Source organism: Orycteropus afer, unplaced genomic scaffold (genome assembly GCF_000298275.1).
Source record: "Orycteropus afer afer isolate SDZICR_OR568_19922 unplaced genomic scaffold, OryAfe1.0 scaffold00266, whole genome shotgun sequence".
Classification (NCBI taxonomy): Eukaryota; Metazoa; Chordata; class Mammalia; order Tubulidentata; family Orycteropodidae; genus Orycteropus; species Orycteropus afer.
The window spans coordinates 4,249,171-4,270,749 of record NW_006921853.1 but is presented as its reverse complement, the minus strand read 5'-3'; the positions used below and the strand labels follow the sequence as shown (position 1 = coordinate 4,270,749).

Sequence of the window (21,579 nt, the reverse complement as noted above, 5' to 3'; positions counted from 1 at the left end):
CTATGAGTCAGGGCCTGACTCTACGGCACATACCAAAAACAACAAAGTCACTTTAGAGTACAGTTTGGCAGTTGCTCAAATGGCTAAAAAGAGCTACTATATTATCTAACAATTACACTCATAGGTATAAAAGAGAAATTTCACAACAGCACTACTCACAATAGCCAAAAAGTGGAGCCAACACAAATGTCCATCATATCAACTCACGATGTCAACTCATGATGGATAAATAAAGATGTGGTAGAATCACATAATGAAATTTTATTTGCCCTTGGAAAGCAATGAAGCGCTAAAACTCAATGATGAAGGACTCTGCCTAGGAGTGGGGTAAGATGGGAAGAAGGAGTGACAGCTGCTGATGTGCTAACTTTAGTTGGTGGTAATGACTGCAGCACAGACAGCAGTGGTGGCTAAGGAGTAAAATCTTCACCTGCTGAAAGGGAAGCCCAGGTCTGAGTCCCAGCCGATGCTCCTCACACGAGCCACCACCTACCCGTCTGTGGAGTCTGGCATGTCATTATGACACAGAACAATTTTTAGCTGAGCTTCCAGACTAAGGAGGACTAGGGGAAAGGCCTAGTGAGCAACTTCCCAAACTCAGCCAATGAGACCCTGTGAGTCACAGCGGTCCCATCCCACCCACCACACAGACTCATCACAAGTTGGCGCCAACCGACAGCAGCTAATGATGACTGAAACTCCGTGAATATACAAAACACTGGAGGTGCACACTTTCAAATGTGTGAGATGTATGGTACATGAATCATATCTCAATACCACTATGCAAAGAACAAAAAGGGACAAGAAGTTGCCACTCTGACCAGATCAATCTTTTCTACCCCTCGGTTAGGATCTAGGCCATCTATCCTCTACTCTCAACAAACCAAGACCAGCCGGGCAGCATCAGAAAAATGAGCAAAGGTCAGAATCAGTGCCACTGGCGAGGAAGGGAAGACAGGGTTGCGGCAGAATAGAAAGCAGCTCTGAGAATAGAGTGAGAAAAAGACAAGAAGGCCTAGAGGCTCACTGGACCTTTTTTCTTCTTAGTTCTGGCATTATTTATTCCAATCTGAACTCCAAGTTAAACTTAACTGAACATACAGACAAAACACAGGACAGGAAAAAACCGGCTACCAGAAGTTCATGAAGGGACAGGGAAAAAGTTCCTTGTTTTGCTCACTTATCACCAGAGGTGCAAACCAGAAGAGATGACTATCTAAGCCAAAGGCTTATCACCTTTAGGGAACCTGTATTCTGTGACAAGGGAGCTCTGGTAGCACAGTGGTTAAGCACTCAGCTCCTAACCAAAAACATCTACCCAGCCAATCCCTGGAAGAAAAATATGACAGTCTGCTTTCTAAAATTACAGCCTTGGATACCCGACGAGGTTAGTGTGATTCTGTCCTACAGGGGCATCATTATGAGTTGGAATTGACTCAGTTGTGATAGATTTTTTCTTTGGGGGGGGAGTTTTATTCTATGGCATCATGGAATACTCAAGGATTTGTTGGTTTCAGCAACCCTAAAAAGTATTCCTATATAAAAACTGCCTTTTGTGGAGAACAGAAAAAAGCAACGGAGTCAGAAAAACCAATCTTGCTAATCCTGTATGTAACACTGATTATCATTTAGTAGGCAATAATATGCCAATGCTAACTAAAAAGAATAAGCAAGAACCAGACAGACCACTGATGATAACAAGGTCTTGAACATATCTGCAATTAACAGTCTTAATAGAACATCAGGTCTCGAATTACCCATCTGAGGAAGGCAGTGCACAGACGTGATTCCCATTTTACAGATGAGGGTACAGGCCTAGAGACACTTCTTGCCCAATGTCATTCAAGTCCTCGGCCCACAACCCTGGGCTTTGAAATTTGCCAAAATAAAAGTGGTATTATTCTGTCCCATCCACTCTATCCTACCCATATTCTAACAAAACTCAAATTCCTGTCTCCTCTCTTTTGAGGGAGGAAAACTTACCAGATAGAAAGGGGAACGAGGTGGCGGTGGGGGCTGGCGTCGAGGCCGAGAGCCACCGAACGAGGTAGCAGTGGAGGGAGGGCTGGGGGGACCAGATCGCAATGTCAGTGTCTCAGGTTCATCCTTGGGAACAGGCAGCCGGGATACCATGGTGACAGGCAACGGAGAAGAGGCAGATGCCGAAACCACAAGGGAAGATGGCTGGGAAGCTGGGGCCTGTGTTGAGTTTGCAGCTGGGCCTACAGTAGGCACTGGAACTGGGGCAGGGCTCAAGGTCAGTGTTTGCACTGAAGCTGGGGCCAGGAGTGAAGCAGATGATGACGCTGGAGCCAAAGTCAGCATGTGAGCCGGGGACGGACCCACTGGAGAAGCCGGAGCCAGAGACAGCGTCTGAGTTGGACCTAGAGGCGGCCCTGGTGCCAAAGAGAGTGTCTGGGCTGGAGCTGGTACAAGGGACGATGCTGGAGTCAATGACAGTGTCTGAGCTGGAAAGGGCCCATGAGGGTTCCCTGTTCCCAAAGAGTGTGTCTGAGATGGAGACGAGCCACCAAGAGTAGATGCTAAAGCTGGGGCAAGGGTCAGTGTCTGTGTAGAAGCCAGGCTCGGGAGAGGTGACGGAACTGGGGCCGGTACCATAGTCTGAGTTGATGATGGAGCCAACACAGGAGTTGGGGCCGGCACCAGTGAAGAAGCTGAGGCTAAAGGGCTTCCTGGAGTAGATGATGGAGCCAGGACTGGAACTGCCGTCTGTGATGGAGCCAGGACTGGAAGAGGAGCCAGAGGAGCTGGAGAAGGAGCCAAGATTGCTGTCTGTGGAGCCGCCATGGGAGCCAGAGAGGTGGCCAGAGCCTGAGATGCAGAAGGTGCTGGAGCCAGAAGGGAAGCCTGAGCTGGAGCTGGGTTTGGTGCTGCCGGAAAAGGATTGGCCAGAGCTGAAGCAGGCACCAGGACAGGCGAGCACGCTGGGGCCACAGCTGAGTTCAATCCTGGAACGTGGGAAGAGGCAGGAGCCAACAACAGAGGGTGCCCAGGTGCCTGAGATGAGGACAAGGATGGAGCTGGGGCCAAACCCAGAGTCAAGGCTGACGCTGATGGGGAAGTCCCAGATGGTGCCAGAGAGGGAGATCCAGGAACCGCTGAGACAACAGGTGCCAGTGTTGGAGTCATAGTAGTCAACAAAGCGGGGCCCGAAGCCGAAACAGGTAAGGGGGCTGAGATGGGAATGGTGAGTGGAGCTGAGGCTGGGGCAGGAAGTGTGGTAGAGACAGAGATGGGGAGTGAAGATGAAACTGGGGCTGGGACCATGGAGGACACGGGACTAGCAAGGGGAGAGGAGTTGGGAATGGGTACTGGAGAAGAGGCTGGCCCAGGGACAGGAGAAGAGATGGTCAAGGGCGCAGCTCCGGGTCCCGAAGCTGTGGAGACAGAGAATGAGTTACCCCAAGAATTCCTTCCCTGTTCTTTCTACCACCCCGTCCCATACTTTCTCTCCCCACAAGCTCCACCTTTTTCCCCAGACAACCTCCACTCCTACACTGTGAAGTCGAAGCTACAAGAATCTGAAAACTGAACATTTCCTCTCCTTCCAAAGTTCCAATAAATACATCTTGGATTTAAGCCAGGACTCAGGCAGCCCAGTTCTGGGGCCCACTACAAATCAAGGCAGTATAATGATAATGAAAGTATTTGCTGTGACTGAGAAACCCTCAAGGCCACTCCATGTTCGTCCCAGCCACCTGGACTCACCACTGACTTCAGGCGAAGGACTGTGGACCAGCTTGAGAAGGGGCCTCACCAGAGCAGGCGTGGGTATGGGGGCCCGGGAAGTACCCAGAGTAGGTGAGGGTAGCCGGCCAGGGGTGAATGTGGGGCGTGGAGTCAACACAGCTGGAAGCCCAGAGCTCGGAGGCCGGGGTGCTGGGGCCAAAGGAGGAACAGGAGTCAGTCCGTCCCGAGGGGCCTGTCTCACTACAATCTTCACCACGCCTGTGTTATTCACCATGGTTGGTGGCACTGCAAGAGGAAGCTACATTGAGGGAAAGGCAGAAAAGAAAGAGACCCAGAGGATGGAAGAAGTCCAAGGGCAGGAGAGGGCGGCAGACAGACATCAGTGATACTGGCAAGGGGAAGCAACACTGAAGGAAGGTCTAGACAGACAGTTGCCCAGGAAATGCCTGAAAGGACCAAGGCCAGCAAGGGGCTAAGTAAGTAGGAAGGCCAAAAGCCTCACCCTGGTTAGCAGCAAGCGGAAGGCTGAGACCAGTGGGGGCAAGGGTGGTGCTGGGGGTCGAAGAAGGCAGCACAGAGACAGGGGAAGGGCCAGGGGTCGGGGCCACGGCCTGGATGAGGGCCACATGGGCAGGCTGGCTGATGAGGTGGTGCTGCCCCCCTGCCGACACCAGGTGCACCACATTCCCTGGGTTAAGGGAAAAGAGAGAGACAGAGAAAGAGAGAGAGACAGAGAAAGAGAGAGAGAAGCAGCTATCAGCCGGGGAAGGGGAGGGGCAAAGGCAAGAGGGAAGGGAATGGACAGAGAGGGAACGATTTCTCTAGAATGACCTCTTCCCTGGCTTTATCAAAAGACCCCCTCCAACCACCCAGCCCAAGCTAGTGAAGGAAACATAAGGGCTGACATCTAAAAAGGAAGAGCCACAAAAACAAAGGAATAGGATAGAGGAGGAAAAAGGCAGGACAGGGGGTGGGTTTTACCTACTTTGCAGCGGGCGGGGCTGCCCCACAGCAAGCTGGCGCACCTGGGCACCAGTCAAAGTCAGCTTGTTGCCCTGGATTTGGAAGGTGAGAGGTTTGCTTCCCCCTGTGCTAGCCATTGGACGTTGTGCCAGTGAGGCCAACTGTCCAATGCTGACCACTTCACCTGCTGTAAACAGAGAAGGAGCTTGCTGTGCAGAGGCACACTCTGCTCAGTGCCACATCCCAGACCCTCATAAAGCACACACCTTCCTCTCTCCCAAGTATCCAGTTCCTCCAACCCTTCTGTTGCACAGTTTCCATGTCCCCACAAATTCAGCCTCTACTCTACCTTTGAGCTTTTGACACAACCACTTCCAATCCCACTAGTTTGCTTAGTAATCTCCTTTACATCCTCCAACGGCCAAACACCAGAATGCCCTAGTTACCACCCGCTCCTCTTGTACCTACTAAACTCACTAGCACTTACATGTTATCTCCCTCATGAGACTGTGAACTTCTTGAAGGCTCCTACTTGATTATGAATTATTAATGTCTGACAAAATATATTAGCTACCTCAAATTTGATATTCCAATGTTCGTAAGCTCTTATATTCATTCTCAAGCTCCCTGGCATATAGGCTTCCTTCTCATCTTGAGTTCCTTACCACAGAGATCTGAGAACTTACACGGCAGGCGAGCTTGCATATCAGGAGTCAAGATGAGGCGCTGTGGTGCAGGTGTTGGAGCTGGCACTGCTGTGGTGGTAGCAGTGACCGTGGTGGCAGAAGTGGTGGTGGCAGCAGCAGGAGGAAAAGTGTAGCCTGGTGGCACTGTCAGGGGCTTCAACAGACTAGAGGAGCCCGGGGGTGGGGCTGGGCTGAGGCGGACTGGTGCAGGCGGAGCTGGCTTCAGGGACAGGGTTGGTGTGGGAGGCTTTGAGGTCCCTCCTAGGACTCCCAAGGGGGATGGCAACACTGTAGACACAAAATGAATGTCTGTCAGAAGCACCTGCCTGGAGCCTTTCCTAATCCCAGAAGACTCCATCCTCCCTTCTGGCCATCAACCACCACCCACATCCCCAATTCAGCTCCTTACACCCTCTCACTTCATTACCTCTTCCTCAACCTGAACAACTTTCCTGAACTACCCCAGCATCCTAGCTCCCTTGCAACTCACCCTGGGGGAGGGGGCCACTGTTTGGCTGCAGTGGGGGCAACAGAACAGGGCCAGGTGGTCGGGATGCTGGCATAAGCGGGGGCCCAGTGGTTGAGGCCGACACCATCAGTGGTGCTGGCAGAACTGGGGGGATTGAGCCAGGGGTGAGCTGGGCTGAGAGTTCAGGGCCTGAAGGGGGTCGGACTGGGGCGGGGCCCAGGGGCGTCCGTGGGCTGTTCACCACCACCACTGTCCGGCCTTCTTGCTTGGGCACTGGCTGCAGCATCCTATGAGAAAAAAATCAAAGGTGTAGGGGCAGAGAAAGAACAGAGAGTAGGGAAAGAAAAAGGAAGATAAGGTAGAAAGACAAATTATAAGAGCGAAAGTGAGAAAGGACAGAGATCCAAAAAAGATAGAGAAGAATAAATCAAACACATACAGAAAGCACCAGGCAGGAGCAGGGAAAAAAACAAAAAAAGAAAAATCAGTGACAAACCCAGCGGCCCCTCCCAGGACCCTCTTTTCATATTCTCTCACCACACCCACCAAGTCTCTCCACGGTACTTTGTACCCACTCCATATAAACCACCAAGCCTAGCCTCCAGCTCTCTTCCCTCCCACCTCAATCTCCTCTAGCCAGCTAGAGCCACTTTTCCTAGCTCCCCATCCCTTATTCTTCAGTTCTGGTACCTGTTAACCTTCATTTTGACTGGCTTGGGCCGGGGTGGGGGGTCTGGAGCAGTGGCCACCTCTAGCAGTACCCGGCGGGATAGACGGTGACGAGGCAGAAAGGTGTCAGCCTCGTATCGAGAGACACGACCCTCCAGGCCAATAAGGTCAAACCGACCCATATCTATCCGCTGCCACAAAAAGGGAAACAAACACACGAGATCAAATACTGTTAAGATGAGAAAAGGAGCAGGAAAAACATAATGACATTTACTATCTATTAATAAGCCAGCACAGGTCTTGGCACTTTCAAAAACATTTATTCTTACGAACATACTGCAGAAACGGGCCTTACAACCCTTGTTTGGAAGGTCAAGGATATCTAGAGTCAAAGATTAGTAATTACCTTGCCCAAAGTCATATGGCTAGAAGAGGATAAAGCTAGGAAAATAGTGTTGAGAGTCTGAGATAAAGGGAAAAGGAAGGATGCAAAATCCCCAAAGAAAAGAATTAAAAGCCTATAACCTAAAGGGCAACTACCTACCTGGAGCGGGTGGACATCAGTAGCCCGCAGCACCAGAGAGGCGGTGCTGAAGCAGATGCCTGGGGTGATGAAAGGGGAGGTAACAGGCCGAGGGTCAAACAAGTTTGGATGATTGCAGACTTTCCGAAGCTGCATCAAAATGTTGATGACGCTCATAAAATGGCCTGTAGCTAGTGTCTCCTTAGTTCTAAAGAGAGGGTAAAAATAAATGGGCCATTCTGACAGTCACCTCTGCTCTACTGTAGGATCCCAGGGTCCACCCTCAACCTTCCCTTACGTGGTCTGCGCCATGAAGTCATCATAGAGACAGCGTTGGCGCTTGGAAAGCCGGCAGCGGATAACATGCTCGTACTTTTTGGGCATCTGCTTCTCAACATCCACCTTCACTCGGCGTAGCAAAAAGGGCCGTAAAACCTAAAGGCAAATGAATGGGAGGCTGTGAGAGGAGAACTTAGCTGGATTTTGCCATGATCATTGACTGAGTGCTGGCTCAGCCCATCAGCAAACACTCAAGCAGCCATGCAGCACGTAAGATACCAGCCACACAAAAAGGAGTCAGGACCCTGTATGTACTAAGGGACAGACAGTACAACATAAGTGACACATGGAAGCACTGTGAGCAGAGCAACTTATTGTGCAGGAGAGGTGTGACTCAAACTACATTTCAAAGAAGGACAGCAAGTTTACAAGATCATGAAAATGAATCCAGTAGGGGAGATGAGAACAAAAATTATGGCAATGACAAGAAAGGGTAAATGTGAAATCTTAGGACCTAAGATCTAATAGAACATAGCCATTAAGTTGACAACTAGAAGAAGTAAAGGAAGGGGTGAAAATGAAAGAAGAAGAATAATTAAGGAAGACTTCCTGGTTTCTAGTCAGGTTCACCAAAATGACAGTGTGACTGACCAAGATGGAGTCAAAGTAACAGGTTAGGAAGCCAGAGATGTGTGGCTTAGGACAGAGTAAGTTCAAGAGAAGCCAGAGATGTGTGGCTTAGGACAGAGTGAGTTCAAGAAAAATTTTTAATTGAAAATATTAAGTCAGAAATTTAAAAGACAGTTTGGGTGGTAAGAGAATCAAGGAATTAAAAAATGCAAATCAAAGTAATTATCACAAAGGAAGTAGCCCTTAGCGACGGGTAGCAGGATCAGATGTGTAGACTGGAATAACAGGGGGAAAAAAAAAAGCTCAGAATCCTAAAAGGTGTTATCATTTAAAAGCTGGGTAAACGAGGAGCCAGAAAACACTGTATGCACATAAAAGCACATACACACCAAAAATATTACAGCAAGGAAACCAAAGTACACAGAAATCCCAGCACCAGCTGATTAGTAGCATTATTCTCTTCAGAGAGGATAAGAACAGAAACGTCACCATTAAAGAAAATAAGCAGAGTGAGGACTAAGATGAGATCACTCAGTTTGGAAATGAGTTAGTGACTGGAACAGGCAGCTTGGCAACAGGGTGAGTTCAGCCTAGGGCTGACTTCCCTCTTCCCAAGGGCTTTCTGGATAGTGCCCTTAGTTCCTTGTCATTCCAATACCCTAAGTGTTATCTGTAAGAATCAAATTAACAACAGCAAGTTGAAAGATTAGATAGGAGTTTTAGGGGGAGGTGCAGTTGAGTTTACCGTTCATTGGGGAGGAACAACTCAGAAAAGGGGAGAATGGTTGCACAACACAAAGAATGTAATCAATGTGGGATTTGTACATGAACAAATTATTGAATTGGTATATGTTCTGTTCTGCATATTCTCAGTACCAACAATAAAGCTGCAAAAAATAAAGTACCCTGCAGAAACCGTTGCAGGCCCTACCTTGTGGAGGCGTTTGACCAGCCCTTCATTATACTCTTGGCTGCCCTCAATCATGCCAGTTAAGGGGTTAGAGAACCACTCCTTGAACTCGCGATGAGACTGGAAGACATGAGGCATCAAAAAGTGCATCAAGGACCACAGCTCCATGAGACTGTTCTGCAAGGGAGTCCCTGTCAGGAGCAGGCGCCTCTGGCTGCAAGACAGCAGGGAATGAAAGAAAAGACAGTGAGCAAGGCCTGCACCTTCCTAGTATCCTCGATATCCTCAGCCTAAGCAGCCCACCCTTCAGGCCAAGTCAACCCTCCCACAAATCCCCATCTGTCTCCACCTGTTGAAATTAAGCAGTGACTGCCAGCGCTGTGATTTGAAGTTCTTGATGTTCTGAGCCTCATCCAGAATGAGATAGCGCCAGTTCTTGCGGCGGAAGGCCTGGTGGTCCTGCAGCACCAGCTTGTAAGATGTGATACACACATGGAAGGCATTGGGCTTGGTCCAGCCCTGAGAGACCAGAGAGAAAGTAGCAGATACTGGGGTGAAAAGAGAAGAGGGCAAAGACAAGATATGTCGAGGTTCTCAAGGGACAGAAATCAGGTTAGGAGAAAAGAGAAAGTCCCAGGAGGAGAATGAACCAACAGAAAGAAGAGGAAAAGAGACTCATCTGAGGGTCTAAAAAGTAAAAGAAAGATTGGTTGGGGGGGGGGGGACGTGACCACATGAGGAATCAAACCTGCCGCTTGAGTTTCCTTTCTTTCTGGGCTCCATAGTAAGTGAGGATTTTAAAGCTGGGGCACCAACGTTTCAGTTCCATCTCCCAGTTCAACATCACACTGGTGGGGACAATGATCAAATGAGGACCCCAGTTTCCTGTTTAGCAGAGAAGTAAGACATGGTAAGAGAGTAAGAACTTTGTAGTTCTGGTTCCTCAAGTATAATCCTGACCACTCCCCGTCCTTCTGATGGCCCTTCCTAAGAATCCTAGCACCTATCTTGGCCTCTGTATTTAGTTACTGACCAGAACAAGGAAAGCTGTTAGGATAGTAGGACTCAGAGAGTGAACAGTTCACCATCCTGCAGCTGTTGTCACCACTAAACACTCCCAAGGGTGTTGGCCAAGGGGGCTCACGAGAAAAGGCCCTGCTGAGCTACCTTTTTCACAGGCCAAGTGGGCAAGCAGGGAGATGGTCTGGATCGTCTTGCCCAGTCCCATCTCATCAGCAAGAATGCCATTAAGCTTCTTCTCATACATAGTAACCAGCCAGTCCAGTCCAATGTGTTGGTACTCCCGGAGCTGGCCCCGCAGCAGCAGGGGGATAGGTGTCTTCACCTGGTAGAAATGAAAAGAGGTGTCACTGTGGAACCAAAGCATCTGTCATTAGGAGACAGAAAAGGAAAGGAAGTATCTGAGATAGCAGAAGCTGGGGCCTGCGGTTACCTGGGTAGTGGCCAAGGTGTAACCCTTGGGCTGAAGGCTCTCCGCAGCTGCAGCAATGTCAGTAATCTCTTTTTTAGGGCCTAGAGTGATGGTGGGCCCTGGGGTGGGGGGCCCACTGCCCCCCTCTGCCTCACTCTGTTCTTCATCTTGGGCAAGCAGCAGCTCCACCCCAAAGTCGTCGTCTTCCTCTTCCTCATCTGCTTGGCTCTGGGACTGGGCCTCGTCAGAATCCTCAGACTCCGATTCCTCTGATTCCGAACTCCCACTTGTCTCATCTTCCTCTGAATGCTCATCTTCCTCATCCTCGCTCTGCTCCTCAGCAGAGTCTACAGCATGAAACAAAGGTTTACAGTTCACCGTCCCTCTTCCTCCAGTGCCCCCCCTCCCCAGCTCCTGCCTCATGACCACACACTCACCTGACTGACTGCTACTATCCTCTTGAGGAGCATCTTCAGTTTCTGTGCCTTCCTCTGGTTCACAGTCAGAGCTGTTAGCCTCAGTCTCCTCTTCCTCCTCCTCCTCCTCTTCTTCCTCCTCGCTGCTCCCGGAGCCTGGGACTGAGGTGTCAGAGGCATAGGCCCCTGCATACTGCTGCAGCAGCTCCTCCATAGAGAGCTCCCCTGGAGGGGAAAGGAAGGGTACGTTTCAGCTGCTTCAAGGGGAAAGCGGAAGGAGAAGTCTTATTTGATCTAGGTCTCTGCAGACCCTGGGAGCTCTGGTAGCATAATGCCTAAGGTATTTGACTGCTAACCAGAAGGTTGGTGGTTCAAACCCACCAGCCACTCCTTGGAAAGAAGACCGAGCAATCTACTTCCGTAGAGATACTGCCTAGGAAACCCAAGGAGGTGTTGCTATGAATCGGACTCAACTCAACAGCAGTGATTTTTTTTTTTTTTTTTACAGATACTAACAGATCCAGGTTTGTGTGGAGGCAAAAGAGCTTACTTGAAGCACCAGTTACCAGTCAAGCCCCACAACCTGGGCTCGATCTGTGTAAAGTGCTGCCTGTTGCTCAGAAAAACATTATCAACCTAGAGAACCTTTTTTCCAAAGTTCAGGTCAATTACCACCAATATCCTTTGACTCTGAGCTCCCACATCATTTTGCTCAAACTCCCATCATAAGCACTCATCATGTTCTTCTTAAAATTATTCACTCATAAATCTGTCTTTGTTGTTAGATCAGGAGTGTCATTCATCTGTCTATACTTAGCACTCTGCACAGGGCAGACATCAAGTGGATGCTCCGTAAAATGTCTACTGGATGTCACCTTCTCGAGCCAACTCGCTCAGCTCCATGGCGTGATCCACCTCCCCTTCCAATTGCTCCTCAGCTGCTATGGTGTCCTCCTCATCCTCCGCTAGGAAAGAGAATGAGGTGGGATCAGTGGGGGCAGAGGCATAGAACAGCCCCAACAGAGCGGATCAGAGTCTGAAAGGTTAGGGTGGACAATTGAAGGATTCAGGGGCAAGAGACCTTACCTTCATCCTCATTGGCAGTAAACTCTTCATCATCTTCATCTGGATGCCAAGGCTGGCTGTTGTGCTGTGGGATGGATGAGAGTGGGGGCTTCCCCTATATGGCAAAGAATGGAAAGAGAAAAGGCCTAAGGTTAGTACAGTAGAAAAAAAGCTTAATGTTGAATAAAATGTCAGAGAATCATCTCTCTGTTCCATTGAGTGACAGGTGCCTCTGGCATGGTTCCAGGGCAAGGTTGCAACCAAGGGTTTTCTCTCAGCACCAGCTACCAAATCCTGGCCCCACAGTCTGGAGGAGGACCTGTGTAAGTGCTGGATGACAAAACATCTCTCAATACCATCTCTGTGCACTCAGACATATGGAGAAACAGAGAGCTTATGCCTAGAAGAGACTTCAAGCTTACTATTCCAGCTCTCAACCAACAGGCCAGTAAGGAAGTACTACAACCATGTCAAAGGCCAGAAAGGTCATACATCAATTTATAGAGAGGCGAGTGCTGTAGTGTTCAACTACAGCACCAGAAACTCTGCCCACCTTGGAATTCAACTTGCCCCAAATTCAGATTCTTCTCTACCTACCCCAAATGGAAGTCCAATTTCCTTAATCAGAGAGTGCTTCTGAAAACCACAAACCAAGCTCGCAGCCCACAAGCTAGACCCTGAACCTCTCCCTCTGCTCCCACTGAGTGAGCCTTCCCATTGTCCCTTCTGCCCGAACCTTCAACACCTCAGAGGGCTCTTCTTCACCACCTTCTTCAGGGTCATCTCGAGTGTCACTATCGTGAGATGAGGGGGTCTGCGAGGGGCTGGAAGGCCCTCCTAGCAGCTGAGGGGGCAGGGAACGGAGCAGCTCTTCCAGCGGCAGTTCTCCCTCACGTCGAAGCATCTCAATCTCACGCCTGTGGGTCTCTGCATCATTGCCTTCCTGTTGTTCTTCAACTTCTATTGTCTCTTCATCATCCTCTTCCTCCTCTTGGGGTTGGAAGTCCCCATCTATAGCAGGAGAACAAGGTCACAAAGTCCACGGGGCCCTGCAAGCCACAGGGTGGGTTTTCAGCTCCAGAAAGGGTTTACGGGAAAGAGTAACAGGGCCAAAAAGAACACACACCTTCATCATCCAGGTGGGAAGCAGGTGGTGGAGGACTGGAGGCAGCTGAGCCAGTGTGGGAAGAGCCAAGGCAAGGGGAGGAGCCAGCTTTACTAGAGGCTAGCGGTTGGTTGAGGCTCTGTGACAGAAGGTCCGAGTACTTTTCAGTTTGCCCCACAATGAAGTCCAAGTGCAGATCCAAAGCCTTTTTGCGCTTTTCTTCAAGCCGAGACTGTTGCTTGAATTGCACCACCTGCCACAAGCATTAAAGGGTCCAAGATAACCACTTATGTGTGTGCTATTTTGGGTTAAATTATATCCACCCAAAATATGTACTATAAATCCTAACTTCTATGCCTGTGGCTGTAATTCTATTTGGGTTGATTTTGTCATGTAAATGAGGCAGGGTTAGTATAATAGGGTGTATCATCATCATGAGTTAACCTCTTTTGAAGTATTAAAATGACTAAACAAATGAGAGCAGCAGAGAGGGGGCAAGACCGATGCCAAGCCACATGGAACTCCCCAACGTTTCAGGAAACAAGCTGAAGAGACAAGGCCCTTCCCCCAGAGCCAACAAAGCCTTCCCCTAGAGTTGGCACCCTGAATTTGAACTTTCAACCTCCTAAACTGAGAAAATAAATTTGTTTGTGAAAAGCATCCACTTGTGGTATCTCTGTTCTATTTCTGTAACAAAAACATGCTCTTTCACCAAACATTCAGAGAAACTCCTCTATGCCTGATCATGCTGGCCTTCTAAAAGGAATGAGCTAAATAACCTTTCAAAAAAACCAAACTCACTGCCAGAGTCGATTCCAACTCACAGTGACCCCCACTGGGTTTCCAAGGCGGTAAATCTTTATGGAAACAGACTGCCCTGTCTTCCTTCCACAGAACAACTCATAGGTTTCAACCACCTACTTTCTGGTTAGCAGTCAAAATGTCCTAAGGCACCATGCCACCAAACCGAAACACCAAACTCACTGCCATTGAATCATTTTCGACTCATAGCAACCCCTTCTTGGGTTTATGAGGTGGTATCTCTATGGAAGTAGATTGTCCAATCTTCCTTCTGAGGAGTGGCTATTGGGTTTGAACTGCCAGCCTTCCAGTTAGCAGTCAAATGCACTATAGTCAGGCACTGTGCCACCAGAGCTCCCACACCACCAGGGGTCCTAAATCTTTACGGAAGTAAATTGTCCTATCTTTTTTCCACAGAGCAGCTAGCTGACAGATTTGAACCACCAACCTTCTGGTTAGCTGTCAAATGCCTTACGCACCACACCACCAGAGCTCCTTCAAATAACTTTTAGAGGCTCCTAATCTAATAGCATGCTTCTGACGAAAGCATAAAAGGAACCAGAGAGTGAAGAACCAGCTTGTCTGCAACTAGCTACTTGCAGATAGATGTATCTGGAGCTAGATTTCAATGAGTGGTACTCCCTGAGTGGAAATTAGAAAAGCATTCCCAGCTGTACAAAGAACATAAGTAAATGGCCAGCAGTATACAAAAGAAAAGCACGTCTGGGGTGGAAGGGAGCGGGAAAGTGCAGGAGACAAGATGAAACACATAGGCAGCAGCCAAGTAACACCCAAGAAATTACCACAACTTAGTATGTGGGCAGTGGGAACTTTGATGGCACTTAAGCAGGCAAATAGCACAGACACTGGTTTTAGGAGACAAGCTCCTAAAAGCACCTTGTAGAGATGGCCTACAGGAGATCAAGAAGTCCTGTTAATAATCCTTAAAAGGTAGGCTCATACTTTTCTACTGTATTTCTTTCTCCTCCACAGTACTCAAAGTTACAAAGATCCAATGTACAACAGAAATGCCATTAGAGTTGCATGAAATTATAGCACTCACTCCTTCAAGAAGTTTTGTTCATTCCTGCCACCCACCCACCTCAGCCAAGGCCATTTCCCTTTCCCTGCTCCTGCTGCCTACCTTTTCCACATTGCTCCAGAACTGCCTGACGTCCTTGGCCATGGCAGAGGCAATGCGGCGCAGCTTGGCCTGCTCCTCCCTCCGGGCCCGCTCTTCTTTCTGCCGCTGCTCCTCGTGGTGCCGGATCACCATGCGTACCACCTGTGGGAGTAAGCACCCAAGGCAAAAACACTCAAAGGCCAGAAACCTTCTAAGCCAAGGGCAAAGAAAAGAATCAAAGTTAAGAGGCCCAGAAGTCAGGGCTTATCTCTGTGAGCCCACTGGGATCAATAAGCACCCTACCCAACCCACCCACCCATTAAGGAAAGGCAACTTGACAGGGAAATGGAAGGTAGATCTAGTTGAGGACATACCTTACGGGCTACACCCCGTTTCCAACGGCGCTCCTGAGCAAAGTCAGCAGAGAGCCACTGCATTTCCTCACATAGATAGTCCCAGTGACCTTTGGAGCGGGGGGGCTCTGGCACCTTAGGCAGCCTCTTCAGTGACCAGAAACCCTCCTTCCGGAGCTCAGCGATCCGAGTCTCAATCTCAGCTTCCTAACGGAAGAAGGCAAGTTTGCGTCCAAGTTCCTGGACACAAACTCCACTTCACAGCTGACTTTCTGAGCACTGACCACATGCAGGCAACTGATTGGGCTGATTGTTCCATGCTTATGATCTTGGTGAGTCGTTATACCAATCCTACAAGCAGGTAGTGTGCTCTCTTCAAATGAGGGAAGAAAGATCAGTGACTTTAAGTGACTTGCTCGAGATCATGCAGGGCAGTGATAAATGCCGAGAATCTAAAGCAGGTCTATTGACTCCAGCTACCCAATTTCATGTTCTTTTGATCATCTCACAAGATATGCATGCCCTATGGATATAGTCAAGATGCAGGAAAACATATCCTAAGGACAGCATCCCAGAGAAGCTGTTTCCTTGACTCTAGTCATAAGAGGTCTTCGTCACTGTAGGAGTCTATTGATCCAGAGTATGGTCACTCTACATTAAGTGTAAAAATGTGCTATGAAGTCCAATTTACACAATCCTGTTTGTTTAAAGAAATGCTATTTTTATTAAAATGCATTATTATGCAGAAAATACTAAGGCGTTATACACACGATTAATGACTAGACACAACAAAAAAATTAATTTTTTACTAGTCTCTACTTTGATTACAGGAATCCCTGAATGCTGCAGTTACAACTCAACTACGTGGTTTGAGTGGTGTGACCCCACTCAGATGCGCCTCAGAAGCCAAGCAACCCGCTTCTGAAAAGTCACAGCCCTGAAAATCCTATGGAGCAGCGCCACTCTGCACACACGGTTACCATGAGTCAGAACCCCCTCAACAGCAGCTAAGAACAACAAACTTTGATCATATTACGTTTATAATAAGAAAAAAAATCATAAGTATTTGAATTTTTTTTTAAAACAAACTTAAAAACTCAAGAAGACTGCTCTAAGGTTTCCTCATTATTCCTGTCTTCTCCTGATGAAACTAAGTCAGAGGAAATGAAAGCCAGAGATGAGACAGGTAACTCAATGCTTGATATACACGAGAAATAGGTCCTGAGATTTTCACAGTTCCCCAAATTATGAATACTAATATAGGAGTGAAGGAAAACATCAAGAAAAATATGGGTATTAGACAGGTGGCTCTCAAATTTGAGTGTGCCTCAGAATCATATGCAAGACTGTTGGGCCCCACCCCCAGAATTTCTAAACGGGTAGGTTGGAGAAGAGTACCTAGAATTTACATTTCTAGTAAGTTGCCAGGTGATGATCATGCTGCTGGCTCAAGGACCACACATACCCAAGTATTACATAAGCATAATAGGGCAGGGCAGAAATGAGAAGTAGAAACCAGTAACTCTCAAGCACCTCAGTTTATAATGCATTTTCATGTCTACTAACTCATGTACACAATGGCCTATAGATATCATCCCTGTTTTACAGAAAACTCAGAGTTCAAGTAACTTGCTCAAGATCATACAAATTAAGGCTTTACCCTCCATCAAAAAAGGGATAAGAAGGGGAAAGAGATGTCAAATACCCATGGAAAAAGGAAGTTCAGGGAAGATTCCCAACACAGACCCTTGCAAAACATACATGCTTGGCCTGCTCTGCGATTTCGGCATGGCTCTTCTCCCATTTTTGGCCCTTGTTAGCCAGGTCAGCAGCCTGGGGTAAGCTGAGCCCCTCCAAGGACACTGTGGTACCATCTGGGGGGCCTGGAGGTCCATCCAGAGAAGAATCTTGAGCTAAGTGCTGGGGGGAGATGCCGCCTGCCCCACTAGAAGCTGGGGAACTGGATGAGGCAGGGGACACAGGATTACTGCCTGTCATGCCGTCCGACACCATCTAGAAAAGGAGAAAATGAATGCTTCACACTATAGTAGGAGTTTTGAGTACAGTATTTCATCTTCATAAGAAAAAACTCTGGAGTAAGGCATCAATCCCAATTTTACAAACACAGACATTTGGGGTAAAAAGTTTTAATTAGGTGCTCAAAACACCCAAGCCAAGATTATAGCAGATGTTTGATGTATACTAAAAATATGTTCTGAGAGTTCCACAATTCCCCAAATGAACAATATTCCTATAGCCTATGCTTTTAAATTTTAACGTTCATATCAGAGCCTCAGTGACTTCTCTTACACAATTTGTTTCTCCCACATTTTCACAGTTATTGTGGCAGATTCACCTATGCAATAAATTTGAGCTACCATCAAATTCAGGAATCCCTGGGTAGTGTAAATGGTTAACATGCTTGGCTGCTAATTGAAAAGTTGGAGCTTAAATTTCACCCAGAAGCACCTTGGAAGAAAGAAAGGCCTGGTGATCTAACTTCTAAAAAATCAGTCACTGAAAACTCTCCGGAACCCAGTTCTACTCTGACACACGCAGGGCTGCCATGCATGGAAATCAACTTGCAGGCAACTGGGTTTTACCACCAAACTCAACAGACCACTAAAAACCAAGACCACCTAGACCTCTTCACATTCATCATCAATGTTGGTAGTTTCCTTTACACAAGGGAGGGAAAGTCCCTGTTCTTAAACACCCCCATGTCACTTTACAAGGTACTTTGCTTTCTTACATAAGCAAGAAAAAATGGAAAACAAAGTCCTACTGAAATGTAGATACTGAGAGGATTCACAAAATTTTCACCAACTTCACAGTGTACTTCCCAAATTCCTACTTCAGATAAGTTATAAAAGTCCTTATGTCACAAAATTTCCCAGCTGCTCAGAAAAATTATAAACATCAACTCCATAAGCATATGTACAAACCTTATCTGTCTAGTTCCAAAAACCATGCCTTTTTTCCTACTCCACATACTTCCTTGGTATGAGAAAATAACTATTACTACACACCATCCATTAGACTTATCCTGTTCCAGTTCCAAAAGCAGTGACACTGTCCCAAAGAACATAGTCATAGAAGCCTACTGCCCCAGGCTCTATTTCTGATCTGGCTTATTTCAACCACCTTTCTCAGGTAACCAGGGAGTTCCACACACTCTTAGAGATCAACATTATACTAACATCCAACAAGCTTGACATATCACAGCCCAGCCCATCTGAGCATAAAAGAGTCTCCAGATTCAGCTATCCAGGTAATTAAACCAAAACCAAACTCACTGCCCTCGAGTTGGACCCAATTCATAGTGACCCCCTCCTTGAGCTTCCAAGGTGGTATCACTACAGAAGTAGACTGCTGAACCTTCCTTCCGAGGAGTGGCTGGTGGGTTTGAACTGCCAGCCTTCTGGTTAGCAGTCAAATGCCTTAGGCACTACGTCACCAGAGCTCCCACCCAGGTAATTAGAAACATGTAAATGGTGGCTGGCACCAGTAACATTTCTTTTGCCTTAGAGCCAGAAGTCTAAAACGGAGGAGAGAAGACCCTCTCCCCAATTGCAAACCTGTGTCTGCAGGATTGGGAGCTGAGGGTGAGCAGGGGAGGGGCTGCTCTGCATGGTCCCACTCTCAGGCTCCTCGTTGGATGCCTGAAAAATGACTGGGTCGTCACCACTGCTGCTGGCCGAGGGGCTGGCGTCCGGCTGCAGGGCATGCTGGGAGCTGGCCTCATTCTGGGCCACCGGCCACCGGGACCCGCCTTCCAGGGCCCGGGGCCCACCAGGGCGTCCCAGCCTCCGCTCAGGTCCACCGGTCTCTGGAGCACCTAAGGTAGAGTAAAAATGGGATTAAAGGAGATTAAGAAGCCAGGAAAACTAAAATACTATTAAAAATAAAGGTAAAAACATTGATTATAGCTTACATTCTCTTACCCATTTACTATGTGCCAGATGCTTTATTGAATACTTACCTGACATAGTGCATGATCCTCACAGCCACCTTATGCACCAGGTATTTTTCATTCTATCACAAATGTTTATTTCCTACAACCTGCTAGCCATTCATTGGGAGAAAAGACTTGGCAATTTGCTCCCATAAATATTATAGCCTAGGAAACTCCAGTTGAGGGTCAGCAAGAAAGGGGAAGACCCTCAATGAGATGGCTGCAACGGTGAGCTCCATCAGAGCAAAGATCAGGCAGGACCAGGCAGTGTTTTGTTCTTTCGTACACAGGGTCGTTATGAGTCAGTGCCAACAGTCGATGGCACTTAACGACAACAAGAAATCCTATGGGGCAGTTCTTCTCTGTCCTGTAGGTTTGCTATGGGTTGGAATCTACTTGACGGCATAGAACAACGTGCTTTGCACTGATACTCACACAGCAAAGATTCCCATACTAAACAGTTTATATTCTAATATTATCTCTATTTTAAAAACTAAAAAAATCAGAACACATAAAGATCAAATGACATACATAGAAAAGTGTCAGAAGCAGGACTTAAACCCAGGAAATTTGATGCCAAAACTTATTTCTCTCTTTTGTAGGGCCAAGGTGACCAGATACTCTTCTATTCAAACCCCTACCTGTTGTTGCCCAATTATCATCAAATTCTCCACAGAGAAATTGTATGTAAATATTCCCTCAGTCCTCCAGATCAAAAATCCAGAAGTACTGACTTATAGTCGCATTAATTATCTCGAACTTTTCTCCCATTAGCTTCAGCACACAAAAAGGTATCTGAACCCTCACCTGTGTGAGCTGAGACCACACCCCCTGTGAAAGTCTGAACTTCCACGGTGCCGCCGTACTGAGGGGGATCAGGGAAATCACGCCTGAAACAAACAGAAGAGAAGAGGGACAGTTATGAGGTAGTAATCCACACCTGTCAACATCCATCAAAGCTCATTCTTTATTCTTGGTTTTTGAAGTTTTTAAATATCCCTAAACCAGTTCAAAAGGTGGAAAGAGGAAGGCTACAGTAGGAAAAGCTAATCTTCCCAGAAACAGAAGCAAATCATGTTTGTGAAAACAGCATTCCCCTAGGGACTTAAGATTCTAGCTGTGGGGAGGGAAGAGAGAAGAAGTGGAACAAAAAAAGTTTTAATAAAGCTTAAGGGTCAAAGGTTCCAACCACTGAATAGAGAGTAAGTAACAAAACAAAACAACTGCCATATCCGTAAGTTCAAAAGGTGCTGGATGTGTGTCACTCAGTGAAAGGTGAAGTCAGAAATAGGAGTGGAACCGCCAGAAGGGTATCTCAACACACTGGTTACAGGAGAACGCACCCTTCCTCAGGGCAGGGCCCTGTGAATCCTGTACCTGGGCCATGAGACACCTCTCCAATCACAAGAACGACAGCAGGCGACATTAAAGAAGTAATGAGATGTGAGGAAGGCCTCAAAGCGAAGAACCATGCACCGGAAGCAGGGAGCGTTAACCTGCACGAGGCCCGGAAGTGTTTCCCCAGTGTTTAAGGAAATTCCTTAGCCAGGTGTCGCCTTTGATTCACTCCCTCCTCCACGAGAGTCCCAGGACCTAAGCTAACCAAAGCCCAAGAAATTTCAACTCTTGACCTCAGTCTTCATGCCCTGTCTTCCAGCCTCTACTAAGCCGGCTGACCCGACATGACCCCTGACCCCTGCCCTAAAACGCGGCTAGCCCTAAGACAGCCCGCCTAGATTCCCACCGCACCCATCGTGCGCGCAGACCGGGGGAGGGGCCGGCGCGCGCGCGCGCGCGGGGGTGGAGGCGGAGCGAGCCGGCTGCGCGCACGACCAGAGGGCTCCCGCCAGAACCCAAACCCACGCACACAAGGGTCGCAGGGTGGGGAAGCCGGTCATCGCAGCCTGACTGGGCCCCCCCTTCCCCATCAGACCGCAAAAAGCTGAGAAAAGGGAGGGTTCGTGCCGCCAGGTCCTGATTCCCCTGACTGGATATGGTGGGCGCGCGCCCCTGCCTCGCCACACGCCCCCCTGCCTCTTCCCGCGCGCCCCTGAGGGGGGGAGGGCTGGGGTTGGTGGGCGGGCAGGAGCGCACCTGGGTCCGTCCTCTCAGGGCTCGCTCGCTCGCTCAGGCACGCGTGCGCAGAAAGGTGGGTGGGGAGAGGAGACGCGTCGGGGCCCCGCGACGGCCAGCCTGCCCCTGCTCAGTCTGTCTATGGGCGCGCGCCGACAGCCTTACGCACCGGCCCCGGGGCCTCGGCCTTAGGTGCGCGCGCAGCACCCCGGGAAGGTGGGAGGGGAGGCGGTGGCGGAAAGATGCGCGCGCAGCCACCCGTCAGGGGAGGGGGAACTGTGGAGCGTCCGCCATCTTGTCTCTCTCTCCTTACCTGCGTCCTCGGGGGCGTGCACACCACCCCCCCTCCCGACAAGGAGGGGGAGGGCCCCCTCTTGGCCGCCGCTTTCGCGGCCTTTAAATTCCCTTGGGGACCA

General features: G+C 48.6%; 1 protein-coding gene and 1 non-coding gene across 2 annotated transcripts in view; both read right to left on the bottom strand.

Moving 5' to 3' along the window:
- LOC103205040 (Snf2 related CREBBP activator protein) overlaps nucleotides 1–18,767 on the bottom strand; it is a 28,342-nt gene extending 9,575 nt beyond the window's left edge. Inside the window, exons 1-24 of the mRNA XM_007950303.1 lie at nucleotides 18,714–18,767; nucleotides 16,897–17,148; nucleotides 15,157–15,342; nucleotides 14,804–14,944; nucleotides 12,880–13,111; nucleotides 12,490–12,764; nucleotides 11,775–11,868; nucleotides 11,564–11,653; nucleotides 10,710–10,913; nucleotides 10,294–10,619; nucleotides 10,008–10,185; nucleotides 9,589–9,725; nucleotides 9,190–9,359; nucleotides 8,862–9,054; nucleotides 7,320–7,456; nucleotides 7,043–7,229; nucleotides 6,520–6,689; nucleotides 5,851–6,116; nucleotides 5,361–5,648; nucleotides 4,697–4,861; nucleotides 4,214–4,399; nucleotides 3,730–3,996; nucleotides 1,984–3,398; nucleotides 494–497 (exon numbers count right to left, since the gene is read on the bottom strand). Of these exons, the coding sequence (XP_007948494.1) occupies nucleotides 494–497; nucleotides 1,984–3,398; nucleotides 3,730–3,996; nucleotides 4,214–4,399; nucleotides 4,697–4,861; nucleotides 5,361–5,648; nucleotides 5,851–6,116; nucleotides 6,520–6,689; nucleotides 7,043–7,229; nucleotides 7,320–7,456; nucleotides 8,862–9,054; nucleotides 9,190–9,359; nucleotides 9,589–9,725; nucleotides 10,008–10,185; nucleotides 10,294–10,619; nucleotides 10,710–10,913; nucleotides 11,564–11,653; nucleotides 11,775–11,868; nucleotides 12,490–12,764; nucleotides 12,880–13,111; nucleotides 14,804–14,944; nucleotides 15,157–15,342; nucleotides 16,897–17,148; nucleotides 18,714–18,767 (5,617 nt within the window). The remainder of the gene's footprint in view (nucleotides 1–493; nucleotides 498–1,983; nucleotides 3,399–3,729; nucleotides 3,997–4,213; nucleotides 4,400–4,696; nucleotides 4,862–5,360; nucleotides 5,649–5,850; nucleotides 6,117–6,519; nucleotides 6,690–7,042; nucleotides 7,230–7,319; nucleotides 7,457–8,861; nucleotides 9,055–9,189; nucleotides 9,360–9,588; nucleotides 9,726–10,007; nucleotides 10,186–10,293; nucleotides 10,620–10,709; nucleotides 10,914–11,563; nucleotides 11,654–11,774; nucleotides 11,869–12,489; nucleotides 12,765–12,879; nucleotides 13,112–14,803; nucleotides 14,945–15,156; nucleotides 15,343–16,896; nucleotides 17,149–18,713) is intronic.
- Nucleotides 11,959–12,087, bottom strand: LOC122150963. The gene has a single exon (XR_006163915.1). It is a non-coding gene; the product is annotated as a small nucleolar RNA SNORA30/SNORA37 family (small nucleolar RNA).
- Nucleotides 18,768–21,579: the final 2,812 nt, after the last annotated feature.